The following is an 18,406-nucleotide window of genomic DNA, read 5'->3' as shown; positions in this document are numbered from 1 at the left end:
GCATTAAATTTACATCCTTTATTTTTTCCTTATTTTCTTCATTTATCTTCTCGTTTTCTTTTCTTTATTTTTATCTTCTCACATTTCTACTTTTATTCTTTCTTCATCATCTTCTACTTCTTACTTTCTTTTTATTCTTTTATATCTTTCCTTCTCTTCTTTTTCAATTATTTGTTTTTTTTCGTTTCAGAATATAATAAATAAACAAAAGAAGTTGTGCAGAATAAAAAGCAACATAAAATTAAATGAATATGACGAAGAAGAAATTAAAAACAAAGTAATAGAAAGAATAAAATATCTAAAAATATATAATAATTAATAAAGAAAGAAATAAAATGAATAAAAAATGTCAGAAACAATAGAAATAAAATGGTTAATAAATCTAATAAGAAAAATAGAAGAAAAATACAATGAAATATACACAAATAACAATGTTACAATAGAATAAATGAAAATATATGAGAAACACAAGTAATGACAAATAAAGAGAAATTGAAAATAAAACAAACATCATGTTGAATAAGAAGTACAGAAATTATGGTAATGTTATTATAACAATAAATGAATTACATTTAAATCTAATGAAAATAAATAATTAGAAATATTCATTGAAACAATATAAAAATAATAAAAGAAAAGAAAATGGATATGTACTAAATAAAAGATAAAAGTGGAATAATAAATGATATGACTGGTGATTTATATCACAATATCAATTGAGAGTGTTAGAATAAAAGAATGTATACAATGAATTAAAGAATAGGGTGATGAAAATTGAGAAATTAAGAGATATCAAATAATTGAAATGATAATTTCAATAAACAGTTTAGTACATGCAGAAAACATTAGAATAAATGAAAAAATAAAAATTGAAATTGGCATTTTTAAAAAAGTTAAAAATTAAGTCATTAAAAACATGCTAAACAGTATTGAACAATGGATCTAATATAACCAAATATACTCTATAGAATTTCTATGAAATGACAAAGTGATGAAATTCGTCTCCCCTTATCCAGAAATAACAGAACCTAATTCTATTAATACTTAATTAATTGTATATTTAATATTTGATAATATTAATAAGAAAATAAATAAAAAAGAAAAATAAAATGGTCCCGGCGGGGATCGAACCCGCGACCCTCGCATTTCTCTTTCCTATAAGTACGATGCACTACCGACTGTGCTACGGGGCCTTCTTATTTTTATTCTTCTATTTGACTATTTCTTTTTAATTCTGAAACAATGTTGACAAGTCAGAAACAACTCACAAACTTTAAAATAATTTCATGCTTTGGTTTCCCTATTTATTATCTAGCCATGACGTTTCATTTGAATATGAATTTTGCTTAAACAATGTTTCAATGAATGTAATGGTGGTATTATAATGGATTATTTTTTGCTGTAATATAATAATTGATATTTATTAGATGAAACTAGAAATATATATGGAATAATATCAAAAGAAAAGTATATACTTGATTTAGTTAAGACTAAATGAAATTATACACGAGAATATAGTATAATGACATGTTAAATCACCATAAAATAAGAAAAATAAAAATATTCATTAAAACTAAAGTAAAAATCAAATATCGGATTAAAAAGAAAAACTAAGCATAAAGAAGAATGAAAAATACAATAATGAAAAATAAATAAAATGTTTCATTCACAAGTCAAGAAGAAAATTTAAATAATAAGTAAAATAAATAATTAATTCTTTTTTAATTATGTATGAATAATTAATATCCGTTAGTAACGGATAAATGACGACTTTATTAACACTTAATTATCCAATTATTATTTTTTTTTATTTTAATATTATATAATGTATGTTTATTATGTTTATTATTTCATTTGTTAATACTCTTCAATAATTGTAATTCTGTTTTGTTTCATTATTCTATTTTCTATCATCTTCTTCATCACTGAAGTTTCTCTTTCTATACTTGTTGCTCTTTCATTTCTCTTAATATCATTTTATTTGAATTTCTTCTTATTTATGTAACTTTTTGTTATTTCTTAAGTCTTCTTTTTCACTACTTTGTTCTATTATAACATAACCTTCTTTTACAATTTCTTGTACTACAACTTTATCTATATTTATTATATTTTCAATATTGTTATTGAAGATCCTTTTCCAATGCAGGATATACAACAAATTTTATTGCCATTGTTATGGAGTAATACCTTGACGTCTTGTAAAGAAAACCAAACAAGACATAGAAATACAAGGTTTAATGTCAATAACAACAATAAAAGATATTACAATTATAATAAAAGATATCACAATTATAATAAAAGAAATACTAAGAGAAAAAGGGTTTAAAAAACAGCAAAGACAAAGAAGAACGAATAAGAAACATGATAAATACAATAATAATAATAATGAATATACAAACAATAGACATAGACGGTTAACAATAAAAGAGATACATGAAAGAATAAAAGGAATAACAAGTAAATGGGAAAAGGAGAATACGAAGAAATACTTAAAAAATACGAAGGTAAAAGAAAAAGATGATATGATATTCTTCAAGAAGTATATTCAATCAAAAAGAAAAAGATAATTGAGAGAACTAAATAAGAAATTAAGGAAAGAACAAAAGGATGGGAAGAAGAAGATATCCAAGCAATTGAAACAGAAATCAAAAGCAGAAATCCAATCAAAGAATTACAAGAAAGATGTAAAATGGCTAAAATAATAAATGAAACAGAAAAAGAAAGAAAAAATAAAGAAAAACACAAGAAGAAACAAAGAATGAAGATGAAAATTATAAAGAAAAAGAAGAAATTAAAATACTTCAAAACCAGATTAAAAGATTAGAAGAAGAAATTAAAGAATATCAAGCAAAAAGAATGGAAGAAGAACAAACCATCTCAGATGAAATGATAGAAAAAGCAAAAGAAATAGTCAAAAAAGAGTTTGAGAAAGAAATAGAAAATTTGAAAAAAGAAAATAAGAAAGTTCAAACGAATTATAATGAAAAGAAGAAAGAAAATGAAAAACTAACAGAAGAAAATATAAAATTACAAGGTGAAATAAATGAGATAGAAGGAAAATCATGGAAATGAATAACAAAGAAGAAACCATTCGAAGTCTAAAATCCACTAAAGGGAAGTTACAGAAGGAAAATGATGAACAAAAGGAGAAAACAGAAGAGCTGAAGAAAAAAGGAGAATTACTGGAGAAGAAGAGTAGTGTGTTAGAGAAAAAAGCAGAAGTACTAGAGAAGAAAGTTGAGAAGCTGAAAAGTGAAATAAGAGATAAAAAAAAACAAATCTCTGAAATTCAACAAGCAGCAATAATAAGTCAAGAAATTGCAGAAATAACAAGAGAAGAATTAGACAACACCCAAAAAGAAAATGAAACACAAAAACAAGTCATATCAAAACAACAAGATGATATTGAAAATTTTATTTCACAGAAGGAACTAGAGAAGAAGAAAATGATGACACTTGTAATAAATGCACAACCAATATTGATGAAAACATCATCAGTGACGATGAAGATGAACGAAAATACTCCTATGAAAAAGACAGTAGTTGAAAACGAAGAGAAAAGCAAAACACTGATTGTCAAAAAAACAAGAGATGATAAACAGACAAGAAATACAACAAACCAAAGAAATAGAATTTTAATTGAAGTGTTGTATTGTTTTGCAATTAATTGGTTAAATAAAAAAGTTATATAAGAAATTAAGAAAGAACAAATTGAAAGCATAATAAAAGTGATAAACATTAATGTAAATAATGAAAAAGAATATATTAAATATATTAAAATGTCACATAAAAGAAAGTACTAAACGGTACATTAAAATGAAAGTAAATGATATAATATAAAGAAGAATAGAGTGTAATTCAATAATAAAAAATCATAATAAAAAATAACTCTACAGAAATTGATGAAGAATATCTTAACACTCTCATCAATAAAATAAAAGAAATGAAAGTAGAAAATGTACAAACATTAATTACTACTGGAAAAGAAAAGAAGCTGACTGATTAATAAGAGAAATTAATAATAGATGGGTATTGTCAGGAAGCAGAATTGATTATCTGCAATATGATATGAAGAGGATTTCAATGGTTATGCACCTCTATCTCCAAAATAAAATAATAAGAGATAAATTTGATGAAATAAAAGAAATCCTAAAGAAAATCAATAGACTAGAAGATTTGGTCAAGGGAAGAAAATGGTACAGAATAAAGTGCATCATGAAATTAAATGAATATAATGAAGAAGGAATAAAAGTTAAATCAATAGAAAGAATAAAATACCTAAAATATATGATGACAATGATTAAAGAAAGAATTAAATTTAATAAGGAAGAAATAGTCAGAATCAATACAAATAAAATAATGTTTGATTCTAACAAGAAAATAGAATAAGGAAGAAAGACCCAAAAAATGAAATATACCCAAATAACGATATTACTTTAGAATATTGGAAATCGTTATATGAAACACAGGTGATATTAAATAAAGAAAATTGGAAAATAAAACAAATCACCTCGTGGAATGAAAGATATGTCAATTATGATAGTGTCATAATAACATTAAATGAATTAAATTTAAGTATAATGAAAATAAGTAACTGGAAGGCACCATGAATAGACACTATATATGGGTATTATTTGAAAAGGATGTCATCATCAAGAGAAACCATTCTCAGTATCTTCAATGAATGGTTGAAATTCCCTGAAAACATCAAATTAGACATGGTAAGTTGAAGAACTTTATTAATCCACAAAGTGATAGGAATGATGTCACTAATTATCGTCATATCAGTTGTACAAATGTAATTATGAAAGTATTTACCTCCATATTAAAAGAAAAGATTCACAGAAGACTTAACATGATTAATGAATCATTTAAAATTAGTATTAATCAACTGAGATGTAAATTACAGTCTTTAGCTGCTAAAGAAGGAATAATTAATAGTTATATATTAAAGCAGAAAGAAGAAAAATAAACAAAATATGTGGAGTCATATTATGACATTAAGAAAACATATGACACAGTCAACCACGAATGGGTAATTGAATCATTAAAATATTTTAATGTAGATGGAGTCATCATTGAAATTATTGAAAGTATGATGACTAGATTGAAGATATTCATCGGTTATAAATTTAATGAATATCTGGGTAGTATTAAATTAAATAGAGGAATTTTACAAGGTGATTCATTATCAAATCTACTCTTCATCATACAGATGAATGTAATTTCTCAAATCATCGAAGAGAAATTCCCAAATACAAATCACACATTATATATGGATGATTTGAGAATAATGACAGAAAGTAGTGAAGAAATGTGAATAATCCACAATGAAATTAAAGAAATAATAAGTTACATATTGAAATGAATGAGAAAAAATCAGGAATGGTATTAAAAAACATTAAAGAAATACCAAATGAAATGCAGAACATCCCCGTAGTTGAATTTGATGACTTGTATAAATATTTAGGAATATGGCAGTCCGACGAAATTGATAATACCTTCAATTGTAAATCCATCAAAGAAAAAATGAATCAGAAGATGGAAGAAATAAACACTGATGAAAGTAGTAATAGAAGATATATTACTAGAATAAACACTGAAGTAATCCCTATCTTCAGATATTCAGCATCAGTTGTAAATTGGAAAATAACTGACCTAGATAAAATTGATTTGGAGATAAGAAAATATTTAAGAAAGGCAAAATACATTGGTGAAACTCCAAAGATAGGTTATATGTCATTATAGAAGAAATGAAGGATTAATAAATATAAATGACGAATATGTTATAGAATTAATAAGAACAGTAATGTACTACTGTACCAGAGAAAGTGAAATTGGAAATAACATATTAGATAGATTGTACATTAAGAAAGGAATATGGAATAGAATTAAAAAACATTAATTCATAAAATCCCAGAAACAAAAATAGAAGAAATAATAAATGAGGGGATTGAAAAGAAAAAAGAAAAAGAAGTAGTAGTAGAAATAAAGAAATTAATGATAAATACATCAAAAAATGAAAGTGTCATCAGACAAATGACATGTTAGAAGATGGAATGAGTCAAAAAGGAGTAGATAAAACTACTACAGTGAAAGCATGGAAGTCCATCAATATTAAAAAGAATGCATTTCTTCAATTAACTAAAATGCAAGATGGAGCAATATTTTGTGGGTATAGAAAATCAAAAATAATGAAAAATGAAAGATTAAAATACTGCACACTATGTAAAGACAAGATAGCTACAGTAGAGCACATTCTACTATCTTGTATTGGTCATAAAAAATCACAAATGGAAAAATATGACAATATTGGCATTATAATATTGATTAATAAGAAAATACACAGGAAATAAACAATATAAAATCCCCATATGAAACAATGTTCAAATATAAAGACATCACTATGATATTGAACAAACAAATAATGCATAAAAGTGATGGACAATACCACAAAAGACCAGACATATACGTATTAGATAAAAAGAACAAAACTGGTCTAATATTTGATATGACTATTGTGGCTGATCACAATATTAATTTAGTGTATTTGAAGAAAAGAAATATGTATAAGGAATTAAAGAATAGAATAATGAAAATAGAAAAACTAAAAGATGTCAAAATAATTCCAGTAGTAATCTCAATAAATGGATTAATAAATAAAGAAAGTATCAGATTAATTAAAGAATTAAAAATTGACATTGACATCGAGAAAGAAGTAAAAAACCTTGTAATAAAAAACATTATGGATGTTATGGAGTACTGCTTCAATCACAACCAAACATACTCCGTAGAGTTGCTTGAAGAAGAAGACGAAGGGATGTGATTAGTCTCCCATGATCCAGGAAGAATAGAAGCTATTTCTATTAATACTTAATTAATTGCTTTTTATTTCGTTTAGGCTAAAATACTACTTATTGTGTTTATGGAAATTATAAAAATAACTGACGTATATAAACAAAATAAATTTACAAATATAAATGACCTTTCTCATTAACTGCATCATAAAATGGATGAACATATACTTCAATTAATGGGTTTTGAAGAATATATTTTCTAAATTCTTTTATAAAAAGGAATGGGTCATATGAAAACCAATTTTGAATAAATAAAAGAGTAGGGTGAGTAATTTCTATAAGTAAAGTACTAGCTGTTATAAGGTCCTTGATTTCTAATTGCATTTCATATTTTTCATAAATCATTTTCCCGCAGTATTGACATTGAACGTCTTCTTTTCTATGATCTCTTTGAATACACCCACATTTATATTCAATACAATCGTCGATATTTTCTGGATATATTTTACAAACAATACATTTAATTCTCATCACCTCAATTTCTTTAATTTTATTGTACGTGAAATTTCTTATTTCTTCAACTGTATAACAACACTGTTGACAATAAACCATCTGAATTCCTAATGGAGCAAGTGTAATGCCACTGCTTTGTGTTGAACGGTTTGAATATTCATCAAACCATTGACTTTGTTTTATTTTCTTTTGTTTATTTTCTTTATTAACAATATCTGTTATAACAGTCGCTTCTGAGTCTTTCTTGATTTCAGATATTTCAGAAAAGTCAATTGTATTTAAACCTTTACTTGCTATTTTAAATTTTTCTTCATTACTACTATTTTTGATATTTTCTTTTAATACATTTTCAGTTCTTTCTGTTGATTCATTCATTTTCCTTAACAAGGTACTGGCACTTCGTATTTTCTTTAAATGAATAAGTTTTTTAATTACATTAATGTACTTTTTTAAACATTCATCTTTTGGATATTTTTCTTCTACCCTCTTTATCATTTCAAGAATTATATCTTTTGGAAGTTGTCTTGCTAGTCTTCCAATTCTTTCAATAATTACCTGCTCATTTCCTTTAATAGCTATAACAGTTGAATGTTTAGTAGCTTTAAGATAAAGTCTTCTATCTCTACCAGTAAAAGGTAAGGTATCAGTGAGATAAATCCAGTCTCCAATATCAAACTTTTCATATTGGTCTTTCTCTAAACATACAATATATACATTACCACATTGTGGTAAAGGAACTTTCCATTCAAATAATTTATCTAAGACTACTCTTTTTTCTTGAACAATATTTTTAATAGTATCATTTATATAAAAGTGGTCATATCCAAAGAAACAGTTTAGACAAAGAACTGTTTTATGTTTGCTTACTTGAGAGGAATAAGATATTATATATGCCAATAAATTCTTAATTGGAATTTGAGAATGAATGTGTTGATTCATCATTGATATGTCAAGACTTAATGGATATCTTACTAGAGAAAGATAAAAATAATACCAATGATTATATAAATTCATTAATAACTTTGTCGTATGTTCATCTAATTCAAATCGTTCATTAAAATTTGTTTTACTAAGAAATTTTCCCTTATTATATTCACATAAAATCATTTCTTCACATTTTCCAATAATCATTTTAGGAGGAGTTTGAATTGTTTCAGGAAATACATCAAAATTATTAAATCGAATCAATACAATATTTGATACTTTTAAATCTCTTAAATCAATTGATTCAACTTCTAATATTCTATTTCCAAAACCAATAAATTGTAAAGGATTTCTTTGAATACAAATTCCATAAAATGTTTTTCCTTCAAGAAATTCTTTATCTGGGATTTGAGGAAAGAAGTCATCAGGAGTAAACATTGATGGCATTTGAGGAATAAATCTTTTTAAGTTCTTTTTTCCCTTTTCAAACTAAAAATAATAAAAAATAGAGAATAATTCAGTTTTATTATATTTGTTTATTCTTTATTCATTTATAATTGAATTATTTGATGAAACCTTATGAAGACAACTTATTTTTCTATCTAAACGTACTTCTGACTTTCTTAATCTTTTTGAGAATGAATTAATTCTTTTCATAGTATTTTTAACTTGATTTCTTTCTTGTTGTTCTACTTCAATACTATTGCCCATTACAACTGTTGCTCTTCCTACTTTCTTTTTGTTTACTCTAAACTCTTTTACAATTTTAAAAACAAGATCAAAGTCTATTCCATAACGTTGTTGAATAGAATTTCCAAGTTGTTTTGCAAGAATATCATTTTCGTATAAGTCAGTATAACAAATTTTTTCAAGTCTACTTTCATATCTTAAAATATCTTCAAGAGAATGAACTAATGTTTTCATATCATCATAAGATGTTTCTGTTTCATTTAATGATTTATTGAAATAACTTTGTATTTCTTTAGTTTTATTTAATTTTTGTTGAAGAATTAAATTCTCTTCTTTCATTTCTTTTATTTTATTTTTCATTTCATCATCTTTGACAATACTAATTGCTTCTACTTGTCCATTTTTAATAATAATATCACAACGACATGACAACACTCTATTAAGTGTTTGTGTATTTAACATTTGAATCGTTTCTGCATGTGCCTCTTTTTCTTTGATTAATTCATTTGTGGTTTTTTGTTGTTCATTTATAATGGAAAATATTTCGGTCTTCATTTCTTCTATTTGATGAATTGCAACTTCTAGTTTTTTTTTCATTTCATCACGTTCATCTCTTATTTTATTATATAATGTCATTAAACTATTAAATTGTTCTAATACCTCCTGCCATTCTTGAATAACATAATTATTCATTTTCTTAAGTTCTTCTATAGTTTCTTCTTGGCTTTCACTACTGTCTAACTCACTTGATGAAAAGTCATCAGAAGAATCAATAAGAGAAGACACCTCTTCTGTGTCTTGGGTTTCACTTGTATTTAATTCTTCAGGAATCATATTACTAGTGCTCATTTCTCTATTAGTAATTTTTAGTTAAACCCTTAAAATGTTCGTCTACAAAAAAAATTCAAACTAGAAAAATAGAATTAAAATCTATATAAGCCAAAATCCATTGAAAACAATTGTTTCGTTTTGTTGAATTTCTGTTGTTTCAGTGATTTCTGACGTTGTTGTAATTCTTCCATTTGTTGAATAACTTGTTGATGAATAAATCTGAGTTATTGAATATGGGTCTTCTGTTCTTGAATAACGATGACTTCTTTCATTTGTGTGAAGATGTTTTCTATGTCTTAATCCACTTTTCCCAACATCAAAAGTCGTTAGAGTAATTTCTGTTGATTTTTTTGGTGGGGGTAAGGGTTTTGTTTTATGAATTGTCTTTTCCGAAGTAATTTTAAGAGAATTTTCTTCATTTTTTTTATTAAAGGTTTTTGAAATTGGCTCATCAATACACTCTTTAACTCTTCCATGTTGCATAACATCCTTTAGTACAATTGGTTTAAATGAATTTTGTTCTTGTGGGTGTTGATTAACCTCACTTTTTGTTTGGATAGAAGGTGAAGAGATAGGAACTACTTTTTGAGATGAAACAGAAGCACACTTCTTTTTAGGTTGTTTGGGAGGTAGATTAATCTGATTTGTTAAAACCTCTTCTTCTTTGCTTTGTTTTTTTTCCTGGTTTGTTTGCTTGCTTAGTTGCTCAAAAGCTTGTTGTACAAGTTGGACAAGATCTATTTGTATAACTGATGACTTATTCTTAAAAGCGTTCATTAAAAATTCAAAATAGAAGCAAAATACACGAAAATCAACCGTATGAGCTAACACATCTTCAGTAGTTAATAACTCACTTACACCTAATAAGTCATGTGCCATTCTCATAGACAAACCAATTCTTTCTCCTTCTCCTCTTTTTAACATCCAATCATAAAAATAATGATGTTGATCAAAAAATAAATCAAGCAAAGCAATGAGAATTTTTCCATTGAAAAAATTTTCCATCATCTTGTTAGTTGTAGATAAATCAATTTCATAAAGATTAAGTATATCTTGAAGCCATTTAAGAATAATTTCATACTGTTGTTGTTGAGAAAGTTGTGGAGAAAGTAGATTAGATTTATGATGATTCATATATATTTGAAATAATAATCCTAGAAGATATTTAAAATCAGAATTGCCATTAACAATATTTTCAGCAGAACAAAGAGGTTTAATTTTATATACCTTTTCAATAAATCTTAAAGCAACTGTACAATTTGAAATATTTTGGATCCTAAATTTTGGATTTTCAATAATTTTCTCAGAGCAATGTTTATTAGTTAACTTTTCTACTAATAAGATAAGATTCACTCCTGTTTTCAAATCTTCTTCTAAGTTAGAAATAATAATATCAGGTTTGAGTGTGTCATTGATCCAGTCAACAAAGATTGTTTCTTGTGCTTTTTGCCATTGTCCATCATTCTTTTTCATCACTTTTTTATTCTAGTTAAGATGATCAATTAATAAATAATCCCTTCGGTTCAATCTTGTCAATTTAGATAAGATAAAGTAATGTTTATTAGGATTGAAAGTTGAATAATCTTCTTGCATGTAAAGACAATGTTACAAAAAAGAATAAATTAAAAATGAAATAATATAGCAAATGATAATAATGGCATAATAAGAAAGTAAACAATCATACCATGACCATTTCCACAATACCTTTAAATCCATTTTTGTGGCAACTTAAGGTAATAAATTTATCAGTTAATAATTCAACACAATCTGGTCGAAGAGTTGGATTAAAACATGTGCATTGTTTCATAACACGTTTAAATTCTTTTGAAGATTTACTATTCTTTGGCTCAGGAATTCCTTCATTTACAATAGCTTTCATAAGTTCTTCTCCACGTAATTCATAATGAGGTGGATAACCTTCCAAGAGTTCAAATAAAACAATACCAGCACTATAAATATCAATTTTATTATTATACACTTTATCTAATATAACTTCTGGTGGCATCCAATAAGGAGAACCAACCATTCCTTTTGCAGTTTTACCTTTTACAGCAAACCCAAAATCAGCTAATTTAATATCACCATTTTTATTGATCAAAATATTATCCGATTTAATGTCTCTATGCATCATATTATTACCATGTAAATATGCTAATCCCATAATAATTTCTTTCATCACAAAGGCAATTTGTGAATCATTTAAAGTAAGTCCATAACTATATTGATTTAATAAATCTGTTAAACATCCTCCATCCATATATTCCATTGCAACCCAAAGATATCCATCATCAAGATAAGACCCAATAAATGATACAATATTTTTATGATTTAAAGATTTATGAATAGTTATTTCTCCAATTAAATTATTCATATTTTTACGTGTTACAATAATCTTTTTAATAGCAACTTCTTTATTTGTTGCTCTTTCATTTGCTCGGTAAACTTCTCCCATTGCTCCTTCACCAACCTTCTTTATATTAACAAGAAATTTAGCTGGACATCCCTCATCAACAATTTTATCAATTGATAATGGTTGTGTTTGAATTAATTGCATAGTGCGTGGTCTTTTAATTTGACGTTCTTTTCGCTTCATGTACAAATCAGATTCTTTTTTTGTTGTTATTGTACGAGGAGATAATTGTGTTCTAGTAATTGGTGATTCAGATCGTTTAAATGAAAGCATTTGAAGAGATTCTTGATGATGAAGTTGTCCTTGACTCAACTGTATTTGTAGTGTTTGAGAAGGAGCTTCTTTATTTTGACGAGGAGATGAAGTATAGTCATTTATTACATGAACATCAAAAATTCCTGTTTTTTTTGTTGAATTAAGATTTAAACAAGGGACCTTTCTTGGAGTAGTTGTTATAGGTGTTGTTGTTATGGCAGTTGGTGATTGCCTAACAAGAGTCAATTTTTTATCTTCTTTTGTTGGAGATGTTTCAACGCTCATTCTAATAACAGAATTATGTGTTGGTGTTTCTGACATTGAAACTCTTGGAGTTTGTTCTTTTCTTGGTGAAACTGGTTCTGGTTCAACAACTACTTTCTTAAATACTTTTGATTTCTTTAAACTGCATAAAACTCAAAAAAAAAACAAACAACCAAATAACCTTGAAAAGAAACCACTAAATGTTCTTGGAGAATAAGGTTGTCTAAAAGATAAGGAAGTTAATTTATTATCTAAATTTCATATTTAACAAACTCCATTAAAGATGAAAATATGTTTTTTAGTTATGCGTAATTAATTTTTTTTTTTTTGAAGAACTTTATTTCCAACCAAATCCACTTTCTTATTAATTCCTCTATTTTAAGAGACTGTCTAATATAACTCTTTATAATTAATATTATTATATAGATAATTATTTTCCTTGATGGAAGGTCTTTAATATAGTATCTCACCTCCAAAATACATCCTTCCTTTTTTTTATTTGAACAAAAATGGTTAACAGCTATTATAATAATCAAAAATTAACACTTTTCATAGTAACAAAGTCAATTGCGAGTTTAAAAATATACCTTTTTTTTATTAAATCTCATAGAAAAATCTTAACTAATTCCAACAAATTTTTATGTTATAAAATTAAATATTATGAATCTAATTCACTGATTAATTAAATTGTAATTTTGTAAGATAATTTATCTCATATAGAATTATGACTATTTTATTTGTTTCGGAAACTTTTTTCGCTTATAAACATACTAACTTTTTTATTTTTTCCTTTATTCTAGTATTTCAACTTTTTAGAACTTCATTAAAAAGTATTTAAACTATTTTATTTTAAGGTGTTAAGTACTAAATTATTAAAGACATTCAACATTTTGAGCTAATATGTCTCTTGATGAAAAAAAGATTTAATCACATATTTTCTTATTAAGTTGAAAAGAAACTTACTTTTAGTTTTATTGTTTTAATTATTCATTATTTTTTTATTAAATCATTAAACAAAAACAAAAAACAAACTATTTAAATAGAATTATGAAAACATTTTGAGAGTATTAAATCTTATAGAAAAGAATTTTAATATTATAATTTCTCAAAATAACAAAACTTGAACAAACACAAAACTACCATCAATTAAACTATTTTTCATTAAGTCATAATACAATGATGTAACTTTAAAAATATAATTTCTTCATACAACAATTATTTTATTCTTAATACTTAAATTAAAATATAAAACCATAAAATAAATGTTTTTATTTATTATTTTTTTTTGTGTTAATTTATTTTTATTTCATTCAGTAAGACAAATAATATTCTTCGTTTTCATTGTAAATAATATTTAATAAGTCATTCAATAAAACCCTGAAAATAAAAAATGTTATAAAACACAAATATTTTTTTGACTAAATAAATCATTTTAAAAAAAAAAGAAACTTAAATTAACAACATCCTCCTTTCTTTTGTTTCTTTTGACCATCTAATTCAACTCCTTCTTTTTCTTGTTCATTACAAAATGGAGTCTTCATGATTTCTTTAATTAATTCATTAAACAAATCTTCAATTCCATCACCTGTTTTAGCAGAGACTTCAAAATATTTTAATTTAAGTTCTTTAGCTTTTTCTTCAGCTTCTTCTTTACTAACAACTCTATTTTCTAAATCAATTTTATTACCAGCAATGAAAATAATATGTTTACCATCAGATTTACAACATTGTTCAACCCAATTAGGAATGTTTTCAAATGACTCTTTATTACTTACATCAAACATAATAATAGCTGCCATAGCATTTCTAAAATAATTACCAGTTAAAGTAGCAAAACGTTCTTGTCCAGCTGTATCCCAAATTTGAAGTTTAATATGTTTTCCTTCAACTTCAACTTCTTTACTTCCTACTCCAACTCCAATGGTTGCTTTGGTTTGTTCAGCAAATTCATTACTAACATATCTATTCATACAACATGTTTTACCAACAGAAGACTCTCCTACCATAATAACCTTTACTTTTTGTTGTTCATTAGATTCATTCTTCTTTTCTTCTTCTGGTTTTACTTCTTCTGGTTTTACTTCTTCTGGTTTTACTTCTTCTGGTTTTACTTCTTCTGGCTTTTCTTCTTTATGTTCTTCTTCTTTATGTTCTTCTTCTGGTTTTACTTCTTCTTTAATATCTTTTTTTGGTTCAATGTCTAATTTTTCTTCATTGTTTGTAGGAACAGTCTCTTTAGTATCACTCATAACTGACTAAACTTCTTTTTTAGTTTTCATAGTCTATGATTCAAATAAAAGTAATGAAACGTGGAGTCACGTGGAAATTATGTAGTAAAATTAAACTAACACCATTTTTGTTACTATTTAATGTTTATAAAAAGCATTTATTACAGGGAATAGTCAAAATTTTGGATTTTTTTATTTAGAAATAATGAGAAACCAACGAAGAAAATTTTATTTTAAAAAAATCCAACTTCTTTTTTTTTAAATGAAATATAAAAAGAAAAAGAGAAGTAAAAATAATTAAGACTAAAAATACAAAACTCTAAATTGTAATATTCTTCTATATTTATGCTTTATTTCATAAACTAAAAATGTAAATTTTCTTAAACAATTTTATTTATTTATATCCTAAAATTTTGTTATTTTATTAAAATATTAATTTTAATAACTTGAAGTTTCGGTTTTGACTGTTTGGAAAAAAACAAACAGAAACAAAACAGAAAATAAAAAGAAGAAATGAAAATCATTTATTGTGATGTTTCATTTGGACCTTTCATTTCAAGTTTCTTTCCTGTGATTGTGGTATACATCTCAAGACAATCTTCGACTGTAGTTTCAAAATGAGATGTAGCATCGTATGATTTAGTAATATAAACTCCATCTTGTTTTGGATCATTAATTGGTTCAAATGAATCGGTAATAGAAATAAATTGTTGTTCAATAGGTTGTAATAATTTTAATCCTACTTCAACTTCTTTTTCTGGATTACTTGTTTCAACTGTAGTACCAACAATAGCAATATACTTTCCTTTAGGACAAACTTGATTATTACCTGATAAGACTGAAATATAAATATCAGATTTTCTTCCAACTTGTTTTTGTGGCATTATAATTTGACATGATTCAGCATTATCAGTATTAGCAACTGGATGATTTAAAATACAAATAGCACGAATAACTTGTCCAACTTTCTTAACTTTATCTGGGAAATAAGATGGATCTGCAATGATATTAGAACATTTAGCAACTTCTCCACTTTCAAATTTAACTCCTGCAACTCTTCCATTTTCAAAAACAATTTCTTGAATCTTAGCTCTTAACATATAAGTTCCTCCATAAAGAGCAGACATACGTGCAAATGCTTGAGGAAGTTCTCCAAGTCCATATTCTGGATAAATGTATGGTGATTTTTGGAATCTTGAAAGTGATTCAAAGTATAATACTATCTTCTTAACTGTTTCAATAGCTGGTCTTGTAAGATAACTATCTTCTCTATAAAGTGCAATAGTATGACCAACAAATTCAATTGTAGCATCATCAAGACTGAAATCCTTAAATAATTGTGCCATAGTCATAGTTTTGAGATTTCTTCCTTTATGTGTTTCTGGTTTGTTTTCATCGTAATTTTGAAGATAAGTTAAGAAATTCTTAAATCTATTCTTTTCAAAGAATCCTAATAATGGAGTAGAAACAGTTTCAGCAACTGTAGCTGGAATTTTATAAACCTTTCCTTTAGTAAAGACATATGAACCATGAATAGCTCTGAATTGTAAATAATTATGTACATTACAATGAAGAAGAAGATTAACCATTTCTCCTGAACTCATAATAAACTTTGGAATAATATCAATATTATAATCTCTTGGTCTACCAAGTGATTCAGGAGCAGGTTTTCCATTAGCAAATGTATCAAATAATTGTTTAAGATTTAATGAAGCAGAAGCTCCTCCATAATAGTCATTCTTATCAAGATGGAAGACTTTTTTTCCATCAACAGAAAGAAGTCCTGAAAGAATACATTCTTTTAATCCAGTTCCAAGTACAATAGTATCATAAGTATCTTCCATAATAACAACAATTTACTAAATAAAATTAGATTTTTTTATAAAGAAATGGTGATGTTTTTTTATTTTTAAAATATTTTTGAATAACAATTAAAATGAAAATTTTGTTATTAAAAAAATAAAATATCGAGAAAAATCCAAAAATAGAAAAATGAAAAACTTAAAAAAACTTTTAGAAAAAGAAAAAAATAGAAAAAGAAAGTTGATGACTGAAGAAGCTGCTAAGATGTGTTTAGTTGGAGATACCTCTGTTGGAAAAACATGTATAGTAAATAGATTAGTTAAAGGAGTATTTAATAATTCTGAAAAATCAACAATTGGATCAAATTTTGTAACTGCTTCAATTCAAGTTGATAATAAACCATTTAGATTAGCCATTTGGGATACTGCTGGACAAGAGAAATATCGTTCTATGGTTAGTATGTATTATCGGTTTGTAAATACATATATATTTTGTTTTTTTTTATTCAGAACAAATTAATATAATGATGTAGTGGATCACTTGGTGCTATGCTTGTTTATGATGTGACTCAAGAATCTAGTTTCCAAGATGTTCGTATGTGGTTTGATGAATTAAAAAATACTGAAAAAGATATTGCTGTTATTATTATTGGTAATAAATGTGATTTAGTAGCAAATCGGGTAGTATCAACAGCTGATGGTGAAAAACTTGCAGAAGAATTACATTGTTTATTTTGTGAAGTTTCAGCATTAGATGGAACAAGTTTGTTAATTATTTTATTATAAATTATTAATTAAAATATTTACAATAAAAGATATTACTCAGGCATTCACTGAACTTGCTAAACATATGAAATTACCAGAAGATGGTCCTCAATATGGGTTACCACCTAACCAATTAAATAAACAGAATACTAACACTTGTTGCTAACTAATGAAAATTTATTCTTTTAAGTTTTATTTTAGAAGAAGTAAAGAAATAAATTGAACGTAAGATATTTATTATTTACTTCTTTAAGATCTAAAAATGATAAAACGAAAAAACTATAAATAAATAAATAATATACTATTAATATACTAATCTTAAAAATTTTTTAAAGAAAATAAAAAACCCTAGAACTATTTTTTTTGAACACAACAACCAATGGCTGTGAGAGTCACTTACGTTAGAAAACACTCCTACAATACCAAGTCCAATGGAATTAGAATCGTTAAAACTGCTGGAGGAAATATGACTGTTCAACACAGACAAAAAATCTCTAATGGAGTTAGATGTGGTGACTGTGGATGTGTTCTTGCTGGTATTAGACACATTAGACCACACCAATATGGATGGTTAGGAAAGAGCAAGAGAACTGTCACTCGTGCATATGGAGGAGTTAGATGCCATAAATGTGTTCAAAAGAAAATCCTCAGAGCTTTCTTGATCAATGAACATAATTTGATCAAATTAGCTGCTGCTAAGACCAATCTTGAAAAGAAACAAAGTGTTAAAGAAGATAAGAAGAAGGCTACTAAGACAGTCAAGAAGGCTGACAAGAAGACTCAAAAGAAATAAAGTAATTCATATTGTGCCGTGGCTTTTTAAAAAGAAAGTATTATATTTTTTGTTATATCTTTAAATTATAATTAAAGAAAAAGAAAAGATGTGTTAGTAAATTATTGAAACAATAAAATGAATAATTCCTTTTT

At 25.8% G+C, this 18,406-nt stretch overlaps 8 protein-coding genes and 1 non-coding gene across 9 annotated transcripts, besides 4 other annotated features; 2 read left to right on the top strand and 7 right to left on the bottom strand.

Annotated features, from left to right (window-relative positions):
• The first annotated feature begins 320 nt into the window (after positions 1-320).
• Positions 321-602: a repeat region.
• Positions 603-624: 22 nt separating this feature from the next.
• Positions 625-1,055: a repeat region.
• A 55-nt stretch (positions 1,056-1,110) lies between these two features.
• On the bottom strand, positions 1,111-1,193 carry EHI_164950. The gene has a single exon. It is a non-coding gene; the product is annotated as a tRNA-Ile (tRNA).
• A 346-nt stretch (positions 1,194-1,539) lies between these two features.
• Positions 1,540-1,801: a repeat region.
• A 326-nt stretch (positions 1,802-2,127) lies between these two features.
• Positions 2,128-6,891: a repeat region.
• Positions 6,892-6,968: 77 nt separating this feature from the next.
• Positions 6,969-8,681, bottom strand: EHI_164940 (uncharacterized protein; the record flags this gene model as incomplete). Its single annotated transcript, XM_650112.1, has 1 exon — positions 6,969-8,681. One exon carries the CDS (start codon positions 8,679-8,681, stop codon positions 6,969-6,971), a length of 1,713 nt encoding a protein of 570 aa, XP_655204.1.
• A 96-nt stretch (positions 8,682-8,777) lies between these two features.
• EHI_164930 (uncharacterized protein) lies at positions 8,778-9,773 on the bottom strand (the record flags this gene model as incomplete). Its single annotated transcript, XM_650113.1, has 1 exon — positions 8,778-9,773. The coding sequence occupies one exon, from the start codon at positions 9,771-9,773 to the stop codon at positions 8,778-8,780; it is 996 nt and encodes a 331-aa protein (XP_655205.1).
• An 81-nt stretch (positions 9,774-9,854) lies between these two features.
• EHI_164920 (calponin homology domain protein, putative) lies at positions 9,855-11,228 on the bottom strand (the record flags this gene model as incomplete). The annotated part of the gene is made up of 1 exon (XM_650114.1): positions 9,855-11,228. The coding sequence occupies one exon, from the start codon at positions 11,226-11,228 to the stop codon at positions 9,855-9,857; it is 1,374 nt and encodes a 457-aa protein (XP_655206.1).
• A 205-nt stretch (positions 11,229-11,433) lies between these two features.
• EHI_164910 (serine/threonine-protein kinase, putative) lies at positions 11,434-12,741 on the bottom strand (the record flags this gene model as incomplete). The annotated part of the gene is made up of 1 exon (XM_650115.1): positions 11,434-12,741. The coding sequence occupies one exon, from the start codon at positions 12,739-12,741 to the stop codon at positions 11,434-11,436; it is 1,308 nt and encodes a 435-aa protein (XP_655207.1).
• A 1,397-nt stretch (positions 12,742-14,138) lies between these two features.
• On the bottom strand, positions 14,139-14,933 carry EHI_164900 (Rab family GTPase; the record flags this gene model as incomplete). Its single annotated transcript, XM_650116.2, has 1 exon — positions 14,139-14,933. The coding sequence occupies one exon, from the start codon at positions 14,931-14,933 to the stop codon at positions 14,139-14,141; it is 795 nt and encodes a 264-aa protein (XP_655208.2).
• Positions 14,934-15,431: 498 nt separating this feature from the next.
• EHI_164890 (rab GDP dissociation inhibitor alpha, putative) lies at positions 15,432-16,756 on the bottom strand (the record flags this gene model as incomplete). Its single annotated transcript, XM_650117.2, has 1 exon — positions 15,432-16,756. The coding sequence occupies one exon, from the start codon at positions 16,754-16,756 to the stop codon at positions 15,437-15,439; it is 1,320 nt and encodes a 439-aa protein (XP_655209.2). The 3' UTR covers positions 15,432-15,436.
• Positions 16,757-16,958: 202 nt separating this feature from the next.
• On the top strand, positions 16,959-17,645 carry EHI_164880 (Rab family GTPase; the record flags this gene model as incomplete). The annotated part of the gene is made up of 3 exons (XM_650118.1): positions 16,959-17,185; positions 17,248-17,477; positions 17,530-17,645. 3 exons carry the CDS (start codon positions 16,959-16,961, stop codon positions 17,643-17,645), a joined length of 573 nt encoding a protein of 190 aa, XP_655210.1.
• A 213-nt stretch (positions 17,646-17,858) lies between these two features.
• EHI_164870 (60S ribosomal protein L34, putative) lies at positions 17,859-18,272 on the top strand (the record flags this gene model as incomplete). Its single annotated transcript, XM_650119.1, has 1 exon — positions 17,859-18,272. One exon carries the CDS (start codon positions 17,859-17,861, stop codon positions 18,270-18,272), a length of 414 nt encoding a protein of 137 aa, XP_655211.1.
• Positions 18,273-18,406: the final 134 nt, after the last annotated feature.

This window comes from Entamoeba histolytica, genomic scaffold, assembly GCF_000208925.1.
Source record: "Entamoeba histolytica HM-1:IMSS scf_1104750518779 genomic scaffold, whole genome shotgun sequence".
Classification (NCBI taxonomy): domain Eukaryota; phylum Evosea; order Mastigamoebida; family Endamoebidae; genus Entamoeba; species Entamoeba histolytica.
The sequence above is the reverse complement of the archived record's forward strand: the minus strand, read 5'-3'. Positions and strand labels throughout refer to the sequence as shown.